The 24291-nt window shown below is 36.2% G+C and overlaps 3 protein-coding genes across 4 annotated transcripts in view; 2 read left to right on the forward strand and 1 right to left on the reverse strand.

Annotated features, from left to right (window-relative positions):
- Positions 1–14955: 14955 nt before the first annotated feature.
- Positions 14956–20166, forward strand: LOC111410726 (protein RETICULATA-RELATED 1, chloroplastic-like). Its single transcript, XM_023041214.1, has 8 exons — positions 14956–15532; positions 16719–16883; positions 17008–17100; positions 17179–17294; positions 18459–18557; positions 18648–18953; positions 19037–19201; positions 19535–20166. The coding sequence occupies exons 1-8, from the start codon at positions 15164–15166 to the stop codon at positions 19818–19820; spliced, it is 1599 nt and encodes a 532-aa protein (XP_022896982.1). The 5' UTR covers positions 14956–15163; the 3' UTR covers positions 19821–20166.
- A 407-nt stretch (positions 20167–20573) lies between these two features.
- LOC111410728 (pathogenesis-related protein 5-like) lies at positions 20574–21618 on the forward strand. The gene is made up of 2 exons (XM_023041217.1): positions 20574–20682; positions 20843–21618. Exons 1-2 carry the CDS (start codon positions 20625–20627, stop codon positions 21586–21588), a joined length of 804 nt encoding a protein of 267 aa, XP_022896985.1. The 5' UTR covers positions 20574–20624; the 3' UTR covers positions 21589–21618.
- Positions 21505–24291, reverse strand: part of LOC111410727 — an 11440-nt gene continuing 8653 nt past the window's right edge. For both annotated transcript variants that reach the window (XM_023041215.1, XM_023041216.1), the window contains 3 exons: positions 23505–23760; positions 22120–22417; positions 21505–22029 (listed from right to left, as the gene is read on the reverse strand). In XM_023041215.1, coding sequence (XP_022896983.1) covers positions 22133–22417; positions 23505–23760 — 541 coding nt within the window. In that variant the 3' untranslated portion in view covers positions 21505–22029; positions 22120–22132. The remainder of the gene's footprint in view (positions 22030–22119; positions 22418–23504; positions 23761–24291) is intronic.

Consider the following 24291-nt stretch of genomic DNA (forward strand, 5'->3'; position numbering starts at 1 on the left):
TTTCCTATCTTACTGAGCGCTGAAAATGTCTCGGTAATAGATAATGTAACTTTTTTAAGTATTGATGCTTCGGTTCTTTGTCACATTGGTTATCAAATTGTTACCTTAGTCCCTCAGTATTATTACTTAAGTGATCCAATCTTCTGATTATTGTTAAGAGACGCTTGGTGATTACTTAAGTGGTCCGATCTTCTGATTGTTGTTAAGAGACGCTTATTCTTGAAAGTTTGTCATTCATATATGCGTAAACAGATCGATACGGTAAAAAAGTAGAAGCAATAACACTTTGAATTTTTTCATTTCATTCACTTCGAATTTACAAGAGGCCGAAGCCATTACAAAATAAGCTCTACTCTACGGGAGGCTCATCCCCGCCAGCCTCTGCCTCGCCAGCCCTGGGACCTGCTGGAGTGTCTTCTGTAAGCCTATCAGGCCAACCTCCAGTAGGTCCCCTGAACTCTGTCTCTAAAGAGGAGATGTCTAAAGTAGGGTGGACCTCTTTCAGCCTACCCAATATGCCTTAGGCACTCCAGGAGGCCCAAAAATTTGCAAAGTCATCGTACAGGGGATGTTCCTCGAAGTTGTCAATGAAATTTTAAACAGCCACTTCCCCTGCCGACTTCAGTTCCGCATTCAAGGAGGCAATTTCCTCAAACTGGCCTCCGTCCTCTGCCTCAGCTCATCTTTCTCTTTATTGGAGGCCTCCAGAGCCTCCGTGGCGAGTTGGTGGTACTTGTTGGCATGATCCACTCTTTGGGTCATGGCAGCCACTTAGCACTCCACTTCATAGAGCTCCTTCTTCAGCTGCTCTATATCTCCAACAGCAGCTGCCAGCTGGGCCTCAGCCTCCGTCCTCCTTTTCTTTTCCTCCGCAGCCTTGGCCCGGGCCTCCCTCACCTTCCCCATATTGCATCGCCTCTTCAAGGCGCTTGGTGAGGTCCTCCCTCTTGGCGTTGAGGTCTTTCACCAAACCCTCGAGCTGGATGCTGGTGCTCAGAGCCCGGGCCACATAGATACTATTGGCCGCCACCAAGTCCCCGGTTGTGCAAAAGGCGGTGTGGTCCCTCCATTCTTCAGTCCAATACTTATTGTGGACTACCGCGCACTGCAGCCGTTTCTGGGAGGAGAGCCTCCAGTACTTCTTTAACTGGCTTCTCAAAGTTCGAGTCCAAGAAGTCCACCTCCTTTGAGGGATGGGCTCTTTTCTTCTTAGGCTACCCCGGCACCTGGGCGAGAGGGATGGCAGCAAGTGGCTGCTTGGCCGGGGCAGGGGGAGCCTCTGATGACACGGATGTCCTCTCCGGAATGGCCACCCCGGTAGGAATTGTGATTTGCCTCAGAACGGGGGGTGGCCTCACCACCGTTGGCCGCTTCGAAGGGGTAGCAGGTTTCTTGCCCTTCCGAAGCAGATTCGCCTCTGGATCCTCAAGCACCTCCTCCTCCGTTGAAGGTGGGAGCCTCTTGCTGGCATCCACTAAGTCCTCCATCTGCTTCTTGTAAGAGGAGGATGAGGTCTTCAAGGCCCTTGCCTTGGCCATCATCTTCTGTATTGTTTTGAAGTCGGGCTGGAGAGGCATCTTTTTATTGAAGTTATCTGTAAGAAACAAGTAAATTAGTACAAGTGTAAACGAATCAAAAATATTCAAAGGTATTCGCTTCGATACATTACCTTGTGAGGCCATCAGGTCATGCGTCACAAAATGGAGGTTCTTTTTGATTAGCCGATGGAACGATCTCTTCTTCGAAGGCAGCTGATAGATCACGCAGATGATTTCGAAATCGTCGGAGGACAGCTCGCACTGAGAAAGAGTGCCTTCAAAAAAGAATACGATTGTTAGCTATAATCTGAAACCAAAGAGAAACAAAAAAGAAATACAGCTACAATACTCACTAAGTGTCGAGTACTTCGTGGGGACCGTAAGAGGTGCCAAGGGGTCCTCCTCCATCGTATCCCATCTCCCGGCAGCCCAGCACCACGAGCCTTTCCACTCCTTGATGGAGCTCGACAGATCGAGCACGAATGGATTGTGGGAACCGCAAGAGGTCAGGTAATACTAGCCCCTGGTCTTATCCCCCTCGGCTGTTACTTTTGGAATATAGAGGGTCTGAAAAACAGAGAAGGGCATCTCCACTCCTAGTGACACCTCTTTCCATAACATCCAGGAGCCCACCATCTGGCTCTAGGAGTTCGGATTCAGTTGGGTCGGTGCTAAGCCATAAGACCTAAGCACCATTCGGAGAAATGGGTGAATTAAAAGCCTAAGGCCAGCCCTAAGGATCGCCTCACTTATCGCCACACACCCTGGCCTAGGGTAGCAGGCCCTCTCGTCAGGCTCGGGGACAATCAGGTCTATGCTATCCGGTATCCTATATTCAGTCCTAAGTCTTTTTAGGTCGGCCTCCTTTAGCTTGGAGGGGTAATCCGACGCCCCCCAATGCACGGAGGTATCTACTGGGCTATCCAGCCTCTTCCAAATATTCTCCCCCCAAGTATCACCTCGGCTACTTAGGAGGAGGTCGCCACAGTGGGCTCGTCCATCCGTACTAACTCCAGCCCCCTCCCCGAACTAGCACTACCCTCGGAAGCCATTTTCAGAAAGGAAATATCTCAAAATAGTTACTAAAACTTACGAGTTTGAGTGTTCCCCAGTCGAAAATGGTCAAAAAGTGGCGTGTGGTCGCCGAAAAATCAAAGTTCTCTATGGAAATGCTTGGAGAATGCCAAAAATCGCAAAGAGATTTGAGAGTAATGGGATTTTTTGTTTTCGCAAGAGTGAAAGCTTCAAAAAATGCTCAAGTCCGCCTTTTATAGAGTGCTCCAACTAATCCCCACCGTTGAATTCAAATGCAATCAATCTAGGCCGTTGAAATGAAATGCAAGATTTGATTTACGCCTAAGATTTCGCTGTGACCCTCACGCTCGCATATAACGCGTCGCCTCGGTCACCACCAGTCGTCAACAATAAGTAGTCGCAGCAGCCTTTTAGGATAATGGGCGCTGCACCCAATTGTCACCTTGGAAATACGCAACAGCTATCAAATCATTTAATGTCATATACGCCCATTCGGAATGATCTCCTTACTCAACTTTACAAAGTTTAGGCGCACCTGACGCGAATTCACCCGTGGGTCATCACCTCGGTCACTGCGGTCCCTCCTAAACTTTACAAAGTTTTGGCCATCTTCCAACGCGTCGTCCTCTGTGGGTCAGCGCACTAGTGGTAGATGAGCTCTTCACTCAACTTTACAAAGCTTATGCGCACCTGACGCAGAGTCCCCTGTGGGTCATCGCCTCGGTCGCTGCGTTCCCTCCTAAGCTTTACAAAGTTTTGGCCATCTTCCAATGCGTCGTCCCCTGTGGATCAGCGCATCGGTGGTAGATGAGCTCCTCACTCAACTTTACAAAGGTTAGGCGCACCTGACGCGGAGTCCCCTGTGGGTCATCGCCTCCGTAGCTGCGTTTCCTCCTAAGCTTTACAAAGTTTTAGCCATCTCCCAACGCGTCGTCCCCTGTGGGTCAGCGCACCGATGGCAGATGAGCTCCTCACTCAACTTTACAAAACTTAGGTGCACATGACGCGGAGTCCCCCTTTGGTCATAGCCTCAACCGCTGCGTTGACCATCTCCCCACACATCGTCTAGCTCGTTAGCACCTCATGTAAATTTTCTCCCTCACACAGTGGCGAAGATTTAGCGCATCTGCCTATGATCAACGCTTCGTTGAACACAGAAAATCAACCCTCAAGTTCTCACAAGTCACGATCCCCAACCCGAGGCGCACATACCCGATCGGGAAGACAAGTCCACCCATGATATAAATATTCATACCCGGACTTGGGAGACCACTGTTACGCCCCTAACTGAACCACTTCGGAAAGTCCACCACTATATCAAGCGAGGCGTGGAACGCTCATCCGAAGTGGTTCCGATGTCACTTCACCAATGGAGATGACCTACTATCACACTACAAGGCATAGATAATTCTGCAGGATTGATCGAAGCGCCCTAACCCCCTGAATTCGAGGCGAAATGAATCCCGTGGACCTCTGAGGATCCACCGCCAATTTCAGAATGAGATCTTTGTCAAGATCTTTTTTGCCCCTAAGGTTTAAAGTGATTTGACGTCTCCATGAGGCTAATCGATGTGGCCTATCAACTTTATGTTAACTCAACTCAGGAGAAGTAACTACCCGCCCACTCTACAGATTCGACTGATTGACACCTATGAGCAGACGCCTCATACTGTTCAGATGTATACATGTGTCTCACATCCAACGACTCTCTTCACCTATAAATACCCAAGGCTTGGCAAGAGGTACAGGTAATGAAACTCTTCCTATTTAGCACTCCATAACAAGCAAATATATATTCTCCTCCCCACTATTTTGCACAACTTTGGTAATATTCCGATCACCTGAGCCTAACTTGACTGTCGGAGTGTATACGACCGTCGCCACCTCCGGTGGTCCCGACCGTGTGTTGATTGTGCGCAGGGAAGAATACGTGGAGTGGCTATCAATTGGCCACGTGGAGGAGCCATTTTCCGAGATCAACAATATCCTAAGATTCTAGTTGTCCAAAGTTGGGGATGACTCTTTTGTAGAAAGGCTAAAGGTCCATGCAAAAACATGATAATCAATAATTTAGGCGTATCTTAAAACCAAGCACTACAGTTGTACATGGAGTGCGAAGACAATTTTAGGTAGAAAAAAATTATTTCTTTTGGTTAATATGTTAGAGGTACAAGATATACACACCAGAAGTTTCATGTAACACATCATTCTTCAAAGTCTTGACGAAACAATCTATTGTACTTCTATATGCAAAATCTCCTATCATCATTGACGTCTCTTGCCACAGAGAACCATTTTTGAGTAATATCAACTGCAAGGGAGCACAATCAAAAAAATGCAATTTCTTATACATTTCTTCTCTCATTTTCCCTCTAAGATACAAGAAAAATAATTTGCCAAAATGAAGGAAAACTATATCCGTACTGAATTTATGGTGCTGTGAATGAATAAGATACCACGTCAATTGGAGAACCTACGCAGATTGTGAAAAAACCAAATCCTAAATCGAGTAAAAGATGTGGGAGAACATTGTCTGTAAATCTTGTGATTTTCAGAATTGTCTGCAAGGCAGATAAGAAAGAAAACATGACAATTTGAAATGAAAATGAATTGTTATATGTTAAAAGAAGGCGAGAAAGTAGAAAGGTTATGAAGTGTTCAATTTTGGGCTTGCCTGCTTCACTTAATCATAACTGGCTAATTCAACAGCATTTATGATGGCATTACGTGCAACGTGCTGGTATTCCTTCATAGATTTCCCCCAAAAAAAAGTTATGGGAACAAGTTAATAGGATATTCATTTTCTAAAGAGCGAGGAGGACAAAGCGAAATAAGGCAAAGAAAGACTTATCTTTCTATTATAGAGTAAGCATAGATTATACAAACAAGTATGTTACAAGTTACTTCTTCCTAAAAAACTCGTGATCATTTTTTTGTGTGACTTTAATCAAACATTGGTGTGTGCTAAAACGATGAAATGAAATTTATTTTTTTGCAACCAGATCGAGCTTTGTTAAATCAGTGTACCTGTCCCTCTTCAACCTGATCTATTAACATCTCATCAAAACGTATTTAGGCCATAATAACATAAGCCCCAACAATTTCAATAGTCGTTCTCTTGCTACATCCATATTTTCGTGGGTATTTTTATTTTGTATTTTATCGATTTTAGTACATCTGAAGATAATCCTATCCCTCATTTCTTCTACTTAAATCATGTAGAGATTATATCCTTTTAAAATCCAACACTCATTACCATAGGGTAACCATTATAATAAGCAATCAGTAGTATTTTTAGAAACTTTGTAATTATATAAAATCCCTCCAACAATTTTTCAAATCACCGAAATTTCTAATTTTCTGTGCATTGTCTCCTTTACTCATTGACGACTTCCTTATTTGTAGACATTCTACCCCTATTTGGCTCCTATTGAATATAGTTATCATCATACGTTCTTTATTTGTAAAATAATCACTCAAACTAAAATAATGTTTGATATATAAATTATGAGCTCCAGTAATTTGGGTTTTTAATCCATGCACGAAGGGAACATTTATCCTATTCCTAGAAAATACATTTCAATTATAGCAACAAAAAATTGAGGTCAACTTATTTTTCATATTGATATTTTAACATTTGAAAAAATTTTATATATAAAAGAAATTCGATCATTTTTAAGAATTTTTTTCTCATTGTTATTTTTTCCTCGTGATCAATTAATTTTTTTAAATAATCTAATAAATTTTTTTTACCTCATTTAGAAAACTTCCTAGTAAACTTTTAATTTTTTAATGTCAAAAATATATGTGTCATATATGAAGATTACATTTTCATTTATCATTTTAAATAATTAATCAAATTTGTAAATTTATTAAAAAAATTGAATAAATATTTTGACACGTTAATAACTTAATATTACCTAAAAAAAATAACATTGCCTGTGAAATTGGAAAACTAGTTTTATGTAAAAAGAAGAAACATTGGGTTTATGGAAACACGAGGAAATACCTCTAGATAGCCTAAATAGAAGGGAGGTTTGTTAGATTAGACCAAAAAATATAATCATTTGAGAAATAGCCTTTTAACAATAATTTTTCCAAAAATACCCCTCATTGAGAAATTGCAATCAAAGCCACTACAATGTATAAAAACCTTCAATTAGGTCCTCAAAGAAATATAGATAAAAAAATCTTTAATAAATTTAAACCCAAATATTATACAAAAGTTTATTGATCTAAAAATGCAACAGAAAATGAATTAAAATATTTAGAAGAAGATCTAAAAGGATTTTTTACAGAATATTTAGATTCAAAATTAAAAAATAAAAATGTTTCTATAGATAATAGTACAATCAAAACTGAAAATGATATATATAAACTAATTCTTAATATGAGAAGAAGAACTAAAGAACTAAATATAATTATTGAAGAAAATGTATTAATAAAAAATAGTGAATTTTATAAATTCTATTGTGATATTTTAAATACTTATGAAGATTTTAATTGGCTCAAAAATCTTAACCCCTCCGCTGCACACTTCGATGAAATGGTATCAGAGCCATGTTACGAACCAAAAATTATGATGAATATAGTAGATGAAGAAAATATAATTGAAAAATTTTTGAAAAAAGTTGAAAAACATAAAAAACCTAGTTATCCCTATTTACCTAAAAACACTACAAATGAAAGTTTTAGAAATATACACAAAAGATTAGAAAATCTGGAATATAATTTACAAGTAGGAAACGCTCTTTTAGATAAAAGTCTTAAAGGAAAAGATAGGATTATAATTAATCCACCTCAAGATTTTAGGATAACACAAAAGGAAAATAATAAAAGGAAAAAACATGAGGAAAAACAATATATGATTACAGATGTAGAAGAAATAGAACAAAAATTCTTAGAATCTATAGGTGAAGAGTATGAAGAATATAAAAAATAGTTAGAAGAATTAACTGAAAAAATGGAAAATACAAAGATGAATACTAATCCATCTTTAAGCCAGAATATAAAAGTAGAATTTAGTAGTGATGAAGAAACTGATTATCCTTATGGTACCCCAATACCTAATAAAGATGATATTTACCAATATAGAAAAGCACAGAAAAGATATACTGGAAACGTAAGAAAACAGTCCATAAAAGAAATAGACCCAATGAAATCTTATAATGAACCAATCCATACGATAGGAATGTGGTTAGATTTAGATTGTGTAGATAAAAATAAAGCTATTGAAACATGGATGAAAAGTACAGATTTAACAATACAATTTAATAAATGGGATACATATACAGCCTTTGGATTTATCGAACATACATTCAGAGGAATTGTTTCTGAATAGTGGAGAAAATTACCAGAAATTATTAAAGGAAGGATAAAGTATGGAGCAGGTAGAACTGAAGTATTAGATAATAGAAATACTTTAAATGAACAAAATATACAGGAAATATTAAAAAGATTTGAAAAAAATCTTAAGAACAGAATTCTTAGGAGATAGATATACTTCTAATGATGAAAAAAAAACAAGATGAATATAATCAAGGAATGATTGCAATGGAAAATTTAAAGATATGTGATATGTGTGAGCTAGAAAGATACACATGTAAATTCGAAGAAATATACTATATACTAAATCAAGGAGATTATCAGGAAAATAAACCTATACTAAGATCTTATTTTACTAAGTTACAATTCCCATGGGAAATTAAGTTATTAGGAGAATATGAGAAATTATTACCTCTAGGAGAAGATGAATGAGTAAAAATAGATAGTCTTGGAAGTAGAATTGAATTTACAAAAAGAATGATGGCATATGGTGTAGAGAAGCTTTAGAAAATAAAAAAGCTTATAAAATAAGAAAAAATTCTTTGTGTTGTTACAAAGATGTAGGCCAAGTTGAACAATTTGGATGACATAAGAAGAAATATAAACCGTATAAGAAATATAAAAGAAAATTAAAAAACTACAAAAAATTTAATAAGAGAAATTTTAAACCACATAAAAAATATTTTAAGAAACGAAATTGGAATAAAAAATTCAAACCAAGAAACATTAAAAAATGTAGATGTTTTATTTGTAACGAAGAAGGACACATTGCTCTTCAATGTCCTAAAAAGAAAGATAGACAGAATATAAAAACTCTTAGAATTTATGAAAAATTCCAAGAAGATAGTGATATAGAACCAATTGAATATTTTGAGGATCTAAGTAGTGAATGCAGTATTATTTATGAATTAGATACATCCTCATCAGAAGAAGATTATGAGGAGATAGTATATATGAATCAGGAGATACAACAATCAGAAATAGAAATAGAGACAACTGAAGAAGTTGAAGATTCTATAGAAGGTATAAATCAAGATATCACCTTTGATATTAAAAAATACATAGGAATCACTAAGAAAATATTAGACCTACAAGAAAAAGATGTATTCCATCAAGAATTCTTAGGAATTTTACCAAGAGTAAATAAAACAATTGTAAGTATGAATTATAAAGAAATGTCAATCAATATAGAAGATACTATAGGAAAAACAAGAATTCCTATAATTACAAAAGAATGGGTAAAACAAAAATTATCAAAAATTTCAGAGAATGTAAGAAACAAATTGAAATGTATTGAATTAGGAGGAGTCCAGATAATGGTGAAAGGATTCTTTAGAGAAGGAATGAACATACCAATAGAAATATACTGTATGGACAATAGAATCTTACAAGATCCTATAGATGCTTTATTAGGAACAGTTGTTGGAAACTTAGTCTTTTAGAAGATAATATTTACAGTCAAACCAAATTATGCAATATCATTAAATGATGAAAATATTGACCAAAGTTTCAATCTATATTATAGAATTGAAAACTTGAAGATGTTACGGAGAAATAAGGCTATTAGTATGAGCATAAAATCAATTTTTGCTTTTAGTACTAGCCATCATAACAATCTAAGAAAGATAACTGATAACATTATCATACATAAAGATTTTGAGGAATTAGCACAATATATACCTCCTAGAAAATACCAAGAACTTGAAGTCACTATACCATAACAGATAATGCTTGACTTTGACAAACAAGCTAGAGAAATTAATTCTAAAGGAAAACTAATAAGAAGAAATAGTGTTGGCTTAGAAGGGGAAAATCTTATTGCAAGATTTCCCTCTAGACAAGACTCTAAGATAAGCAAACTTAAGAATTTAAGTATTGCCGAACCATCGAATTCACAATATTACATTAAGACAAGATATGTAAATCAAGAAGGATATAAGAAGAATCTTCTTGTTCTCATAGATACTGGAGCAGATAAAAGTCATGTAAATGCTAAATTTGTTAGTCATTTAATAGATTTTGAAATACCAGAACCATATATATTTAAGGATTATTTAGAAAATAATCTTGAAATAAGAAAATATGTTAAGTTCCCTCTTATACTTATAGGAGAGGATAAAAAAGAATATACTAAAGAAATAATTCTATATAAAGATGAATTATATGGAGTCGATCGTTCACCTATTCTATTAGGAATGAAATTTATTGAGAAATACGGTCCTTATAAAATCTGCCAAGGATATTTAAAAATAAGAGTTGATGATAACCCAATTATCATACCAAGAATAGATGAAAATATGAAATCATTGTTATCATGAAAAGAGTGATAAGTACTAATCCCATGAGTCCACATATTGAAATTACACTTAATATAAAAAGTTATTGTAGAATTAAATTTCATGCTTACTTAGATACAGGAAGTACAATAAGCTTGTACTTACCAAATGTACTACCATCTGAATACTGGATATACAATTCAAAAAAGATAGTCACCGCTACAACAGCAGGTGGAAATAAGGTAATATACAGCAAATATGCTACGCAAGTACCTTTTCTAATTTCTTTTAGAAAAGTATTTGTTGATATAATATACATGTCAACCACAATTGGATGTGATATTTTATTAGGACAAAATTTTCTATTAAAATATGCACCATTTACACAATATGTTGATAAGTATATGTTCACAACACCTTGTGCACATAAAATATTTACACCAAAAATAAATAAAGCTGTTACAATTGTATATACAGATATAAACCATCAGAGTTCCTCAACCCAGCGTGGTGGATATTGGAGTACAGAAAAATTTAAATCAGTTACAGTCTTAAAAATGACGACAAAAAATATGTTAGAAAAATTGAAAAATGAAATTTTTAAAACATATTCTGAAAATCCGTTAGAAAAATGGAACACTGATAAAGTAAAGGCAAAGGTAGAAATAACCAATCCAGACACTATTGTTAGAGTCAAACCCATGAAATATAGTGTAGATAACCAAAAAGAATTGCTAGAAGCCAAGTTAATTAGGCCTAGTAAAAGTCCACATAGCAGCCCAACCTTTATGGTTAGAAAATATAGTGAGATAAAAAGAGGAAAAGACAGAATGGTGATAAATTACAAAAAATTAAATGAAGTTACTAAATTTGATGGATACTACTTGCCCAATAAGGATACCCTTATTAAACAAGTATAGAACAAAAAGATATTTTCAAAATTTGATTGTAAGTCGGGGTTTTGGCAAATCATGCTTACAGAAGAAAGTAAACCACTAACTGCATTTAGTACCTCCAATCCTTTAGGACAATACGAATGGAATGTAATGCCATTTGAGTTGAAAAATGCACCACAAATATTTCAAAAGAGAATGAATGAGGGAATCAAACCAATTACTCATTTCTGTATTGTAGATGTAGATTATTTACTTATTCATTCAAATAATATTAATGAACATATTGAACATCTTGAGAAATTTTGTTATATTATGAAAAAACATGGTATTACACTTTCTCAAAAGAAAGTTGAGATAGCTAAAATAGAAATAGAATTTTTAGGATTATTTATAAAAGAAGGAGAATTGCAATTGCAATCTCATATTGGAGAAAAGTTTTAAGAATTTCCTGAAAAAATAAAAGATAAAAAATAATTACAAAGCTTCCTTGATATATTAAATTATGCTTAATGATTCATTGAAAATTGTGCCAAATTGAAAAATTATTTTCTTCCAAAATTAAGAAAAAATATAACGTGGTCTTGGGAAGAGCAAGATTGTGAAAATATAAGGAAAGTTAAAGAAGAATTAAAGGTATTGCCCAAACTTATAATACCACAAGAAGAATATTTCTTTATCATTGAAACTGATACTTCAGATTATTACTGGGGAGCAGTATTAAAGGTTAAAAAGAATCATAAATAATATAAATGTGAAAAAGATTGTTCTTGTCCTGAGATACTTGCAGGTTATACATCAGGAACATTTAAAGAAGTTGAAATAAGATATGAAACGAATAGAAAAGAACTCATTTCTATAAAAAGAGGAGTTCAAAAATATGAAGATTATTTATTACCAAAGAAGTTATTGATTAGAACTGATAATACTCAAGTTAAAGCCTTTCTAAAAAATAATATTGATCCATCTATTACCAATAAATATATTATTAGGATATAAATTTGGTTCTCATATTTCAAATTTGATATTGAATACATAAAAGGTAAAACTAACTTTTTTCCTGATTATCTTAGCAGGGATGGAGCTAGAACAATTAAGGACAAAAGTCCAAATACTTGAGATAAAAGTTTCCTATTTGGAAACACAAATTCAAAATATCCAAGATAGCCTTCGAGGCAAAAATATAGCCCTTGAGGCAGAAGTTACTTGTACCAAGTCTAGTATCCCTTCGCAGGGACTTGTAAATATTAGCGCTCTCCCCGAAGATAAAGAGAAAGAAAAGAAGGTAATAGGAACCCCCTCACAGGGAAAATTTGAACCTATTACTGGTAATGAAGATATTCAAGATATCAAAAGAGAAGGTAGCTCTTCACAGAGCCAAACTGAATCTAAACTTTCTATTGAAATGATAGATCCAAAAGATATTGTCAAAATATGCCATGAAACAAAAATTTCCAGAAAAGATAATCATGAAGAAGTAACACTTTTTATTGTTATTTTCAATATTTTATCAGATTGGTATCTGGAGATTGGAAAGTGGATGAAGACTCTCCACTATTCAACATACAACAAGATAAATTTTTATCCAGGAGCACCAGCCAACTGGGTTCAAAATTGTTTTGAGATAGGAAATATACTTTGTATATATCCTAGCAAAGATCTCAAAGAAATAGTTCAGCTTCCAGCCAACATCAGGAAAGCTGTTAAAAGATATACTGAAATCGTCAAGACAACAAATATATATGTCAGATTCTATTCAACAACCATAGAATGAGATCCTGTTCTTGAGTATATGCATTCATCGTTCTATGTGATAAAAATGAGACTTACAAATCAACATTTTTTATCAACTAATCAAAAGGTTGTTAAAAATGGTTATTAAGATATTCTAAATATGACGTCCTACAGAAGAGCAAAAGGGTACAAAGAGATATTTGAACATGTAACTCAGATAATTACTGAGAAAGAAAAAATATAGGTTTATCCATTTGAAGATCATATTATCTATTCCAATGCAAGGATGGCCACCAAAGAAGAATATATTTGTTATCTCGATCATTTATTATCTGCAATTATTTCCAACCAAGTACATGGATCAGAAGATATGGCTAAAGAACTATGCAAATTATTCTGGAACTACAGTGATCACCATTGTGAATACTGTGTTGTTGAAGATACGAATCAAGCATCTCTTAATAGTGAAGAATTCCATGCAGAATTATTTGATTCGAAAATGAAAAAGTGATGGTGACAAAAGTAGCCCTTTATCACTATTTTAATAAAGAAATTTATTAAAGAAAAATTGTGGCTACTAAAAGACAGAAGATAGTGCAAGAAAAGTCTCCATAATTGTGACTTTTCCCCACCAATTGTTACGTGTGGCAGACAAACTAAAAAGATAAGGCATCTAATTTCAAAAGGAGAGGTCCACTAGCAAGAAGATAATGAAAAAATTCGGTGGAGATAAGATGGTCTAGCTACCCAACAAAGAGAGGTAGAAAACATCTGTCAAGATAAGATTCCCAAAGGCTTCTATAAAAGGAAGCAATGAGGAAGAAGAAAGATATCTCGAAATAACTTATCTCTTAAACACTTTGAAGAAACAGATCTTAGAGATAGATATTTTGTAATCTGTTTACACCACTTGTATTCAAAAAAATATTAGATAGCTTGAAGATAGTAAAGCGTGTAATAAGGTAATTACTTATGGAGTTCTAAATTTCATAAGGTGAGTACCAAATGTATGTAAATATAGTTTGTAAGCATGTACAATTTCAGTTTATAAATATCAAAGTAAAATTTGTTATGTTTAACAAAGCTTTCACAAAAGGATTTCGTTAAATTTCTCATGATTCCTCGGCAGTACAGATAGAGATTTTAAAGGATTTTCAAAACATCGATTTTGAATGGATGTTAGCCATGCCAAAGTACCCGTCTTTGATGAATTGTTTAGGGAAAAAAGGCAGTTTTCTAACAAAATTATAGCACCTTGTGTGTGAGTTATCTTTTAAAATTTCGTTCCAAATAAGAACTTGATTCTGAAAAGAGTTTGGATGGAGGTAAAAACATGGACTCTAGATACTGTGAGATAGCACCTGTGGAAATACGGCTAGTTCTCTAGGGTGAGAAATGCAACCTTAATTGAAAAGTCTTTTGCGGAAGCAGTTGTGGACACAAATAATTTCAAAAACATTTTAAATCTTTACTTGATTCAAAAAATTGATTAAGTAGTGCAAATCATCTATAAGAGCATACTGGAGGGAAAGCCTGTTTACTTCCACTTGATTACTGTAAGTTATTTACTTGTTTTTACATGCTTATGCTTTAATTTTTTTGATGAACAATTCACAAGCATCCACTTTCACTACTAATGATGATAATAATCTTATTTTATTTTTAGATGAACAAGATGTTTCGTTTTTATTTAAATTAGATGAAAAATCTGAAGATATATTTTCTGTTGGTAAAGAAAAAATTGAAGAAATATATAGAGATATAGATTATAATTGTAGAAACAATATAAGATTTGATTCTGTAGGAACTAGTAGAGAGATAAGAAAGGTAGAAGATATTATAACCAAACATAGAAATATACAAGAAGAAATTTCATAAGGATTAGTTCGAGGATATATAACCAAGAAAGATCAACCTATAATTTTTGAAGAACTATCAAGATACAAAGAATATTTAAAGGTGTTTGAAAGGTTAAAAAATATAAATATAGGTCCTGATTGATAAATCACTAAAGATATAAAATACATCTTACAAATAACTATAGTAAGGGTAAAATAATATTTTTAATAAAAAAGGCCATTATGAAAAAAATGAACAATTTTCCAGCTTTTTAAAAAATTACCCCACGGAAACACAACCCAAACCCACCTCGGAGTCCCATCCAAACGTTAACCCCATCCTCACCCCTAATTTCCTTCTTCCTCTACCGTCGCTCTTAACTCTCACTCTGAGAGAGGAAGCGTAAAAACAAAACAAAAACAAAAAAAAAAGGAAAAAAAAAAGAAAGATCTCCATTTTCCCATACAGATTTCTCTATGAAATTCTGAACCCTGAATTTTAATCCAAGAAATTCTGTACCAAAATGTCTCACATAGTGTTCCAAACAGCGCAAATCATGCCCATCGCCCCTATCACCAAAACCTTATCATCCAAACCCTCGTTGCCAGCCGGTCTTGAAAGGCCACCGGTGGCTCCTCCTATCGCTGTTAAGCTCCGTAAGTCTTCTTTCACAATAAAGGCGTCCTCGGCGGTGGTTGATGGTGATGTTATTGCTGGCCTCGAGCGGTGTTTTCAGACTTCGCCTGCTCGTGATGTTCCGTCGCCTTCGCCTTCTGGTTCTCTGGACTTCGGACCGGTTATGAAGGGAGGGCAGTACGGCGCGTTTGGTGCTGTTACTTTGGAAAAATCGAAGCTTGATTTGACGCAAAAGCAAACGAAGTCTAGTCCCGAGGTACTTTTATGTACATATATTGATAATTGTGGTGGTCAAAAAAATGATGGGTATATTTCCATTTTGCTTTGAAGCCATTGAAACGTGCATATTGGAAATTTAAGGGCTCATATTTCTTTCGCAAAAATTGATAAAAAAGCAGCCAGGTTTTTTATTTTAGTTTGTGCATTTTACAAACTTAATCTGGATAAGGAAACTATCAGAAGGCAGATTTTACCTTTTGTTTTGGACTGTCTGAAGGTACTTGATGCTGTTTTAGAATTAACACTCAAGAAACAACTTTACAATTTATTTGCTTGACAAAGCAGTTCTGAAACATCTCCAGGAAAGTGCATTATCCCTTTGATTCTACTCTTTCCTCGTCAACCTTTTCAGCGAGATAATGTGACGTGCTTTTCATTGATATTGTTTGGAGCTTTGGTACCCTTTTTCTGGGATGTGAGTTTTCATGGAAAATAATGTGGTAGGATCCCTGTTTTGGCCAGGGATTGGGGCCTTAGAGTTTGAAGTAGGAAAATTTGTAATTTTCTGTATTTTTATACTTCGAGCCTATGATAATCCTCTAAGACTCTTAATCCACTAATTCATTATATAAAACAAATTCTAACTTGAGGTTTTCTCAAACTTGTCTGAGATAGTCACGGACTTTTCAGGCTGTGCTCCACAGATGATCTCATCATCTAAACATTGAAGTTTTTACCTTGTTCTTTTTATTTTTCCCAACACACACACAACGTCTCTATTTCGTCAAGGTAGTAAAGGGATAATGTGCTCAAGATTCATGGGGGGCCTAGAGCGTCATTTTTTGCTTCCAGGATGCTGTGTGTTATATTGGGTATTAGCAATTGATGCATATCCTCCTTTCGGAGTATGATATTCAAAAATGCGAATCTTTTGGATTTCAAGTCTTGGAAATAATAATTAAGTACCAATTATAACTTCCGGTGGATATACACTTGTGTACAAGAATGAGAAGTCCATAATGATACTGTGCAATAAATGGAGTATCTGTAGAAGGTCTGGGGATCTGATTAGACTAGACTGTGTGATAACTAAACACATCCCACATTTCTCAGCCCAACTTATTTGAAATTCATTACTTTTTCCTTTAGGATAGGCCGATAGGGGCTTTAATCTGATAACTCTTTTGATAAGTTATTTTTCTTATGATGTGACAACATGACAGCTTTCTACTGGGGGAGGAGGCGGTAATATGGGCAAGGGGCTTAGTCATGGTGGCGGTGATGGTGGCGATGATGGTGGCGATGATGATGATTACTTTGATGACTTTGATGAGGGCGATGAGGGAGATGAGGGTGGACTGTTTAGACGGCGAATTGTTCTGCCAGAGGTAACAAACTGATGCAAGAGACAGCCACACACTTACATGGCAATGCCTATATGTTTGTGTAATTTATTCCAATTATTTTATCTAACATATTTTTAGATTAGTAATGCTTTATGTTCTTTGTCAGTTGTTTGATCGGAAATTTATTGACGCTGTATTGAATGAGTGGCAAAAGACAATGATGGATTTGCCCGTTGGATTACGTCAAGCTTATGAAATGGTAATGTTTTGCCTTTTTCTTGTACTTTCTTCTGTGTAATTACTTGATGACTGGACTCAGAAATGCAATTGCCTTTAGGGTTTGGTCAGCTCTGCTCAAATGGTGAGATTTGTAGCAATCAATGCGAGGCCTACAACTGAGAGGTTCATATCCAGGGCACTTCCGCCTGGAATATCTAGGGCTTTTATTGGCAGGTAAATTTAGAACCTCCATATGCTGACTTGTAGACATTGAGGATCTAAATCCTGTTACCATCTTTCCTCCCCCTCAATGTAGATCAGTTGATTTTACATCGAATTGGTTTCAAATTAATACGATTAAGGTTGGTTGCTTATGAATGATGCATATTAGATTCTAGTGGTGTATGAAGGCTGAAGCTTGTGATGGACTGGTATGGAAGAAATATATTTATGACACGAGAATCTTTGATAGGAATGCACAATTGTGTGTTGCAAGTTCAGAGCACAATAATTATTTTGATGTTAAGATGTAAATATGTTTCTGAAATTAGAATGCTTAAGATGGAGATCCAGCCTGTATGGTTTTTAACTCAGCTGGTGCATATAATCTCCTGATTCTAGGAGAATGACTTTGAATTATAATCATATGTATACCTAAACTGTTAATATAACAGTATACTTAGGGTTTTGTTTGTCATTGGGGTAGCAGTTCTAGATTCATGTTCCAAAATGGTATGTAAGAAAACTTGGCGACGATAGTGACTTTGGCTATGATAACATCCAGTCCACTGGATGAAGAGGCCGATTATACTTTCCTAATCGAACGTTTGGATATTTTTCCCATTACCAGAAGCTCTCTATGAAGACTTTGTAATGAGACTATTTATGTAGCTCTAAGAAGTTTATTCTTTATAATCCTCTTTATTTGAACAAAGAATCACCAAAAAGAAGGTAATTATCAAAAAATTGGATTTGTCCTAGTGTGTATGCAATCATTTGTTTCCATAATGGACATATTTGAAATGTCTGCTTCAACCGCTCTTTCACATCCCAAAAAGAAAAGTTGGCTTGATGAGTGCAGATAAGGAGCAAGAAAACCAATAATATCTTTATTGTCCTTCTACTTAAAGAGAAAAGAGAAGCGCTTTTGCTACTGAGAAAGCGAACGGTGACCCAAAATTCTTATAATTCATCAAAGTTTGCTGTGGCTAGTTATGTTAGCAGACATTCCATGCAGTTGTTCAACTCATTTAAATCTGTATGCTGTACAGCATTTTTGCAATGTATTTTATTTTTATTTTCTTTCTACAGATTATACGTTTAGAACTAGATTTTTGGGAGCATTCTTCTTTCTGAAACATTACCAAATATTTATCTCAATCTTCTTTGTCTGTACAGGATGATTGCAGATCCTGCCTTTTTATTCAGGGTGCTGCTTGAGCAGGCAACTACTATTGGTTGCTCCACTTGGTGGGAAATCAAGAATCGCAAAGAGAGGTCTCATTTTATGGTTTCTATTAGGAAGGAATAAACCAACAGTGTGTTTACTTGCCTTCTTAGCTCGATAAACATGTCACTTCAATGCAGGATAAAGCAGGAATGGGATCTTGCGCTTATTAATGTGCTTACGGTGACAGCTTGCAATGCCATGGTGGTTTGGTCACTTGCTCCATGTCGTTCATATGGAAATACCTTCCGTTTTGATTTGCAGAACACACTGCAAAAACTCCCAAATAATATCTTTGAGAAGAGCTATCCACTTAGAGAATTTGACTTCCAGAGGAGACTTCATTCTTTTTTCTACAAAGCCGCAGAGTTGTGTATGGTTGGATTCACTGCCGGAGCTGCACAGGGTGCTGCGTCCAACCTTGTTGCCCATAAGAAGGAGGGAAGGTAAAATTTGTTTGGTACACTGTACATGTAACATTCTTGCCAACACATTTTACCATGTAATCTGGAAATTGTTGGTTTTGTAGGTTATCTGTGACCATTCCATCTGTGAGCACCAATGCACTCGGTTATGGAGCTTTCCTTGGCCTATATGCAAATTTACGATATCAAATGCTGTGTGGTTTTGACAGAGCAGTTACCAGCTACTTTGATGTTATTGGAGTAGCTCTGTTCTTTAGCACAGCCCTGAGGTATGTTTTCTCGGTCATTTGATCTTGGTAGGTTGCATTTGCAAATTTTCCCATTCCAGGATGAAGCACGTTCAGCCATTTTAACCATTCGCCAGATTGATTTCCTTTAGTTATCTTTTTTCTTCTTGTGGCATGCTTGATTTTAATGGTGAAGATCAAATTTGTTGGCTATGCTTTTGATAATTTCCTGAGGCCATTTTCCCCACTCGAAGAGAAATTTGAGATGTTGCTACTAAACCAGTAATTTAGAGCCTTTCAATTATCATGCTTTTGCACTTTACAATTTTGGCTGCAGCTCGTATGGTAGAAAATCAGAGTTTCAAATGCATGCAGGGTACTGAATGTTCAACTAGGAGAGACGTCAAGGTTGGCTTGGCTTGGGGTGGAGGTTGATCCATTGGCTAATTCAGACGATCTCTTGAAGAAGGCTTACAGTAGACCAGCTGAAGGGGTCAATCAGCCTTCTTCAAAGTGGTTCATATCCAAGAATGCTATTGTTTCTGGGCTCGGACTTCTTGGACTTAAACAAGGTCAAAGTGACTATATCGTAGATGGTGAGGCGCCTCCCCCCAAGGCTCGAAGAAAGAGAATTGTTCGGAAAAAGGTCGCAACAAGTTGAGGCAGGTTTAAGTTTCATTCCATTGTCATCAACTCTTCAATTTTGTAGCGATATAGCTACTAACAGACATGCCCTCAATAGAAGCCGATTGGGACATAATTTGATGATAAACCTTGTGGAAGTCCTGCCACATGATCGCAGGCCAGGCGGCGTGTAACTGTATGACTGGTGATACTTGGCAATATTCATTTATTAGCGCATTGCGCTCCAAATTTGGCTTTTGATGATTGTAACAATAAATTTTTGGAATACGGATTGATCTTCTTTTTCACCCCTCCTGTAAAACAGTTCCTCTGTGAATTTCTGCTTAATTGTCTTAAATTTCTTCCTTTTTGGGACCATGAAATTTCTATAGTAAATGGCTTTCAATTATTTCTTAGTGTTGAAAGATCTTGCTGAAGTCTCTCTTAATTGGACAAAGTGGGAAAATTATAAAAAAGATTATAGCAAGGTAAACAGTTTCTTGTTCCAAACCAACTTTATGCGTTGCACGATAATTTGGTTCTTGACCTGAATCAAATAAACAAATTGAAAACCGAAGGGAAAAAGAGAAGATTATGCAAAAAGATTTGCATCGATGGAAAATGCCGAGAGAGGGTAAGGAATCCCTTGATTATGTGAGAAGAAAGGAAGCATTTCTGGTTGGCCACACTTTCTGTGTATTCACTCCCTTCCACACGCATTCTTCTATAGTTCTATACTTCCATTATATTTACTCAAATGTACATGCAACTCTAAACACAATCACTTCCAGTTACTTAGTACCAACAAAAACTAGTACTAAGTAGTGTATTAAGGTTAGCAATGGTCATTTCAAGTACAGTACTCACACACTGGTTCATCTTGCTTATAATAGCATCAGGTAACATTTTTTTCCCTCCTCTTATTAGGTAATTTACTATCCTTCTCCATATTTTTCGACTTCAAATTTATTGAGAATAAAATTTTAGTTATGAATATGACCGTTGAGATTGAAATGATCGTACCCTCAAAAACTTGTTTGTTCTTTTGCATGTTAACAGGGATAAGATTGTTCAAGTGCACAAATTTTACCATCATAAATTACTGCAAAGAGACCATATGGCCAGGAATAACTGCAAGTAACAACTACACTGGTGGAGGCTTTGCTTTGAAACCAACCCAATCTGCCATCTTTACAGCCCCATCCGGGTGGAACGGCCGGATATGGGCTCGTACAGGTTGCAATTTCGACAATAATGAAAATGGCACGTGCCAAACAGGTGGCTGTGGAAGTACACTTAAATGTACCGGGCCCGGCCAGCCTCCTGCCTCAATTGCCGAATTTACCCTTGGAAATACTGATTATTACGATGTTAGCCATGTTGATGGGTTCAACTTGCCTATAGTGGTAAAACCTGTCAATGGCAAAGGAAATTGCCAACCGGTCGGCTGTGACAACGATTTACGACCAAATTGCCCGCCGGAACTTACTGCCAAGACTAATGATAAGATCATTGCTTGCCAAAGTGCGTGTAATGTATTCAAAACTGATGAGTATTGCTGTAGGGGTACATTTTCCACACCCATAGCATGTGTGCCTACAAATTATTCAAGAATATTCAAAACTGCATGTCCTGCAGCCTATAGCTTTGCTTATGATGACCCTACAAGTATCATCACTTGCAGTACCACAGATTACACTGTGACATTTTGTTCCTCAAGGTATGGAAACAAAATCTTCTTAAAAAATATGGAACATATTTTGTTCATAACAGTACTAGATAGTACTAAAGAAGAAAAAAAGTAAAAATCCTGGGTCTAACGTGCACCACACAAGCTTTTAAAGATCAGCACACCTTCATCTTGGCTACATGAAATCTAGGATAATCAAATATCTGCTAACCTTTTCTGGGTTGTGACTAGGAATCAAACAGCTTGCACATATCATGACAAACAGCTTACTTGTAATGGATCAGTTGGTAGATTTGAGGTACTCTCCAAAATGTGGAAGCTTTGGGTGATGGCATTGCCAGCAGCAATCAGCTTACCAGTCATGTTTTGATTTGATTCTGTCAACCGCAAAATTTTCATAATTTCGATATAGGTTATTCACTGTTCTGGCAATTTTGCTTTACTGTTGTGGCCCTCATGAATGCAAAGAACAATCTAAGTCCGTTGTTCAAATGCTTTTTACATTGATTCTTACGTGCTTCTTCTTTCAACAACGACGATGTATACGAAGTAAATCCTGGGAGAGTACATAAAAAGATGCATCAAGAAAATGGCAAAGGGAAAAACAAAAACAGAAGAAAAAGAGAACATCTCTGCAATATCAAACCTATTCGGGTTAATTAACGCTCCGGGTTTTTTTCTGATTTCACCGTGTGATTCATTTTGTGCTTCTGAATTGAGGCAGGAGATTCTTTTTCTTCGAATGGCAATACAACAACAGGAGCTGCAGGCACGGTGTCCCAGCGCTCCTTAAGAAAGCTCATGAACTTCAAAACCATTTGTCTTCTAAACTCAAGCTCCCTTGTAAAGAGATCAAAAATGAGAAAAGCCAGAATGTATTTGAATGGAAAAATAAGTAGAATGGTCGAACCCAACAGTAGCAACAAAGCGACCTCTGTTGTTATCTGAAAAGATTAAGCAAAGAATTTCAATTAGATTTATAAGAAAGAAGACGGGTGCGCACGCACACGCACAGAGATCCACTTAAGCTGACAATACAATGAATGATATAATGCAAATCCAATCATACATTTTAACTTCTTAAACTTCCTTTACGCAAACTGTCTTATTCTTTCAATCTACTAAGTCAAACTCAGATTTCACCATGTATTGTCTTAGCTCTTTGGTTCAAGTTTCTGTAGCTGCTGTAATTAAGTTTTCAGAACCGACTCCATTCCACCATTACAGTAGTATTTCAAAAGACAAAGTAAAACCAAAAGCTGCGAAGATACCACTATAGCATCTCTTAGTGTTCCTTCAGATCATGGAATAGGAAAGGAAGCAAAACACTAGTGAAAAGTCGAAAAATGAACAAAACCTGAAATTTATGTCCTGCTTGGGTGCCTAGGAGAAACAGCTAAAGCATTTTAACCTCATAATACTTCGTGGGCGTGTGAAAAAAGGAGAGGGGTGTTGGGTAGGAGGTGCGGTGCGGAGGCCCAGGGGTGAGAGAGCGGACGCAAAGGTGTGGGTTTAGAAATGTAAAGTGGCTAAGGTGCTGTTTTATGCCACCCTGTGACAGGACAACCTCATCCAGGCAAGCTGACTCACAAGCTGGGCCTTTCACAGATCGAGATCCAGACCGTAATGCCTTAAATTAGAACAACATTTTTGTGACATATTAGCTAATGTTCCACTTCAGAATCAGTAAAATTTAAATTAGATGAATCCCGTCCCCCTAGCCTAAATTCACATTGCCTCTTTTTTGAAGCACAGACGAGAACTCACAATGATTTTAATAGTTTTTAATGCTAAAATACTATTACATTCTTGCTACCTTATGCTTTTGCCCTTTGGAATAGCATTTTTTAATGGTATAATTTATTACTTGTCACCCTGCCCTGAGGCCCCCGACCATGAACAAGGAGCAAAAAGGAAGTCCAGAACGAAAGATATTTCTCCACGTCATATTAGAAAATGCAGAAAGTTGTAACTCCCATGCAGGCAGTCTCACATTAGACCAAGCTTAGCACATGCACATAGACAACATACCTGAGGTTCCCCCGCAAGAATGATAGATCGTATCTTAAGGAGTACAACATTCACATTCTGGATATATTTCTCCATTTCACGTATGGCTTCTTTCACAGCAATAATTTTCTGAATTGTATTTGAGGGAGGCTGATCACGAATTGTAACTTTTCCAAAAAATCTTCCAAGACGGCCTTGCTCCTTGAGGCCCTTCAATAACAACATGCCAGCAGCCAAGATCATCAAACTCACTGGGAACACATAAGACAGCAGGTTCCTGACAAGAATGGATACCAGACCTCATTAGCCTCAATCTTGAAAAATTTGTAAATCTTAATGACTACGCTTGACAAGTACATAAACCTCATGCCAGAACCAACTTCTCATGAGTTGCCAAGGTTGAATCCTATCCAGTTCAATAAAGCTTCTATCTTAACTCGAATATGAAAGATATTTGACATTAGCAAATCCTTTCAATATCAAGCAAAGGTAGTTATTGAAAATGAGTAATAAAAAGAGCTCCAGTTTTAGAAATAGACTTCTAGTTACTTGTAAGCGTAAATTTTAGTTGGCTCTGCATAAAGTTAATCACGGAAAATTTTGCAAGGTTAATGAGGGAGAAGCAAGACTTGCAGAATGCAAGGTTCAAGTTTCATATTAGAAGTGAGAAATTCACATTTGGAAGATCACCTAAAACTTTATGAGCTGTTGATGTATTTGACTTCTAGGTTACCAGCTAACAAGTATCTGAATATCGTCCATGATCGTTTTAATTTTTTTAACTAAATAGAAGATATGAAATACAAAA

Source organism: Olea europaea, chromosome 15, assembly GCF_002742605.1.
Source record: "Olea europaea var. sylvestris chromosome 15, O_europaea_v1, whole genome shotgun sequence".
Classification (NCBI taxonomy): Eukaryota; Viridiplantae; Streptophyta; class Magnoliopsida; order Lamiales; family Oleaceae; genus Olea; species Olea europaea.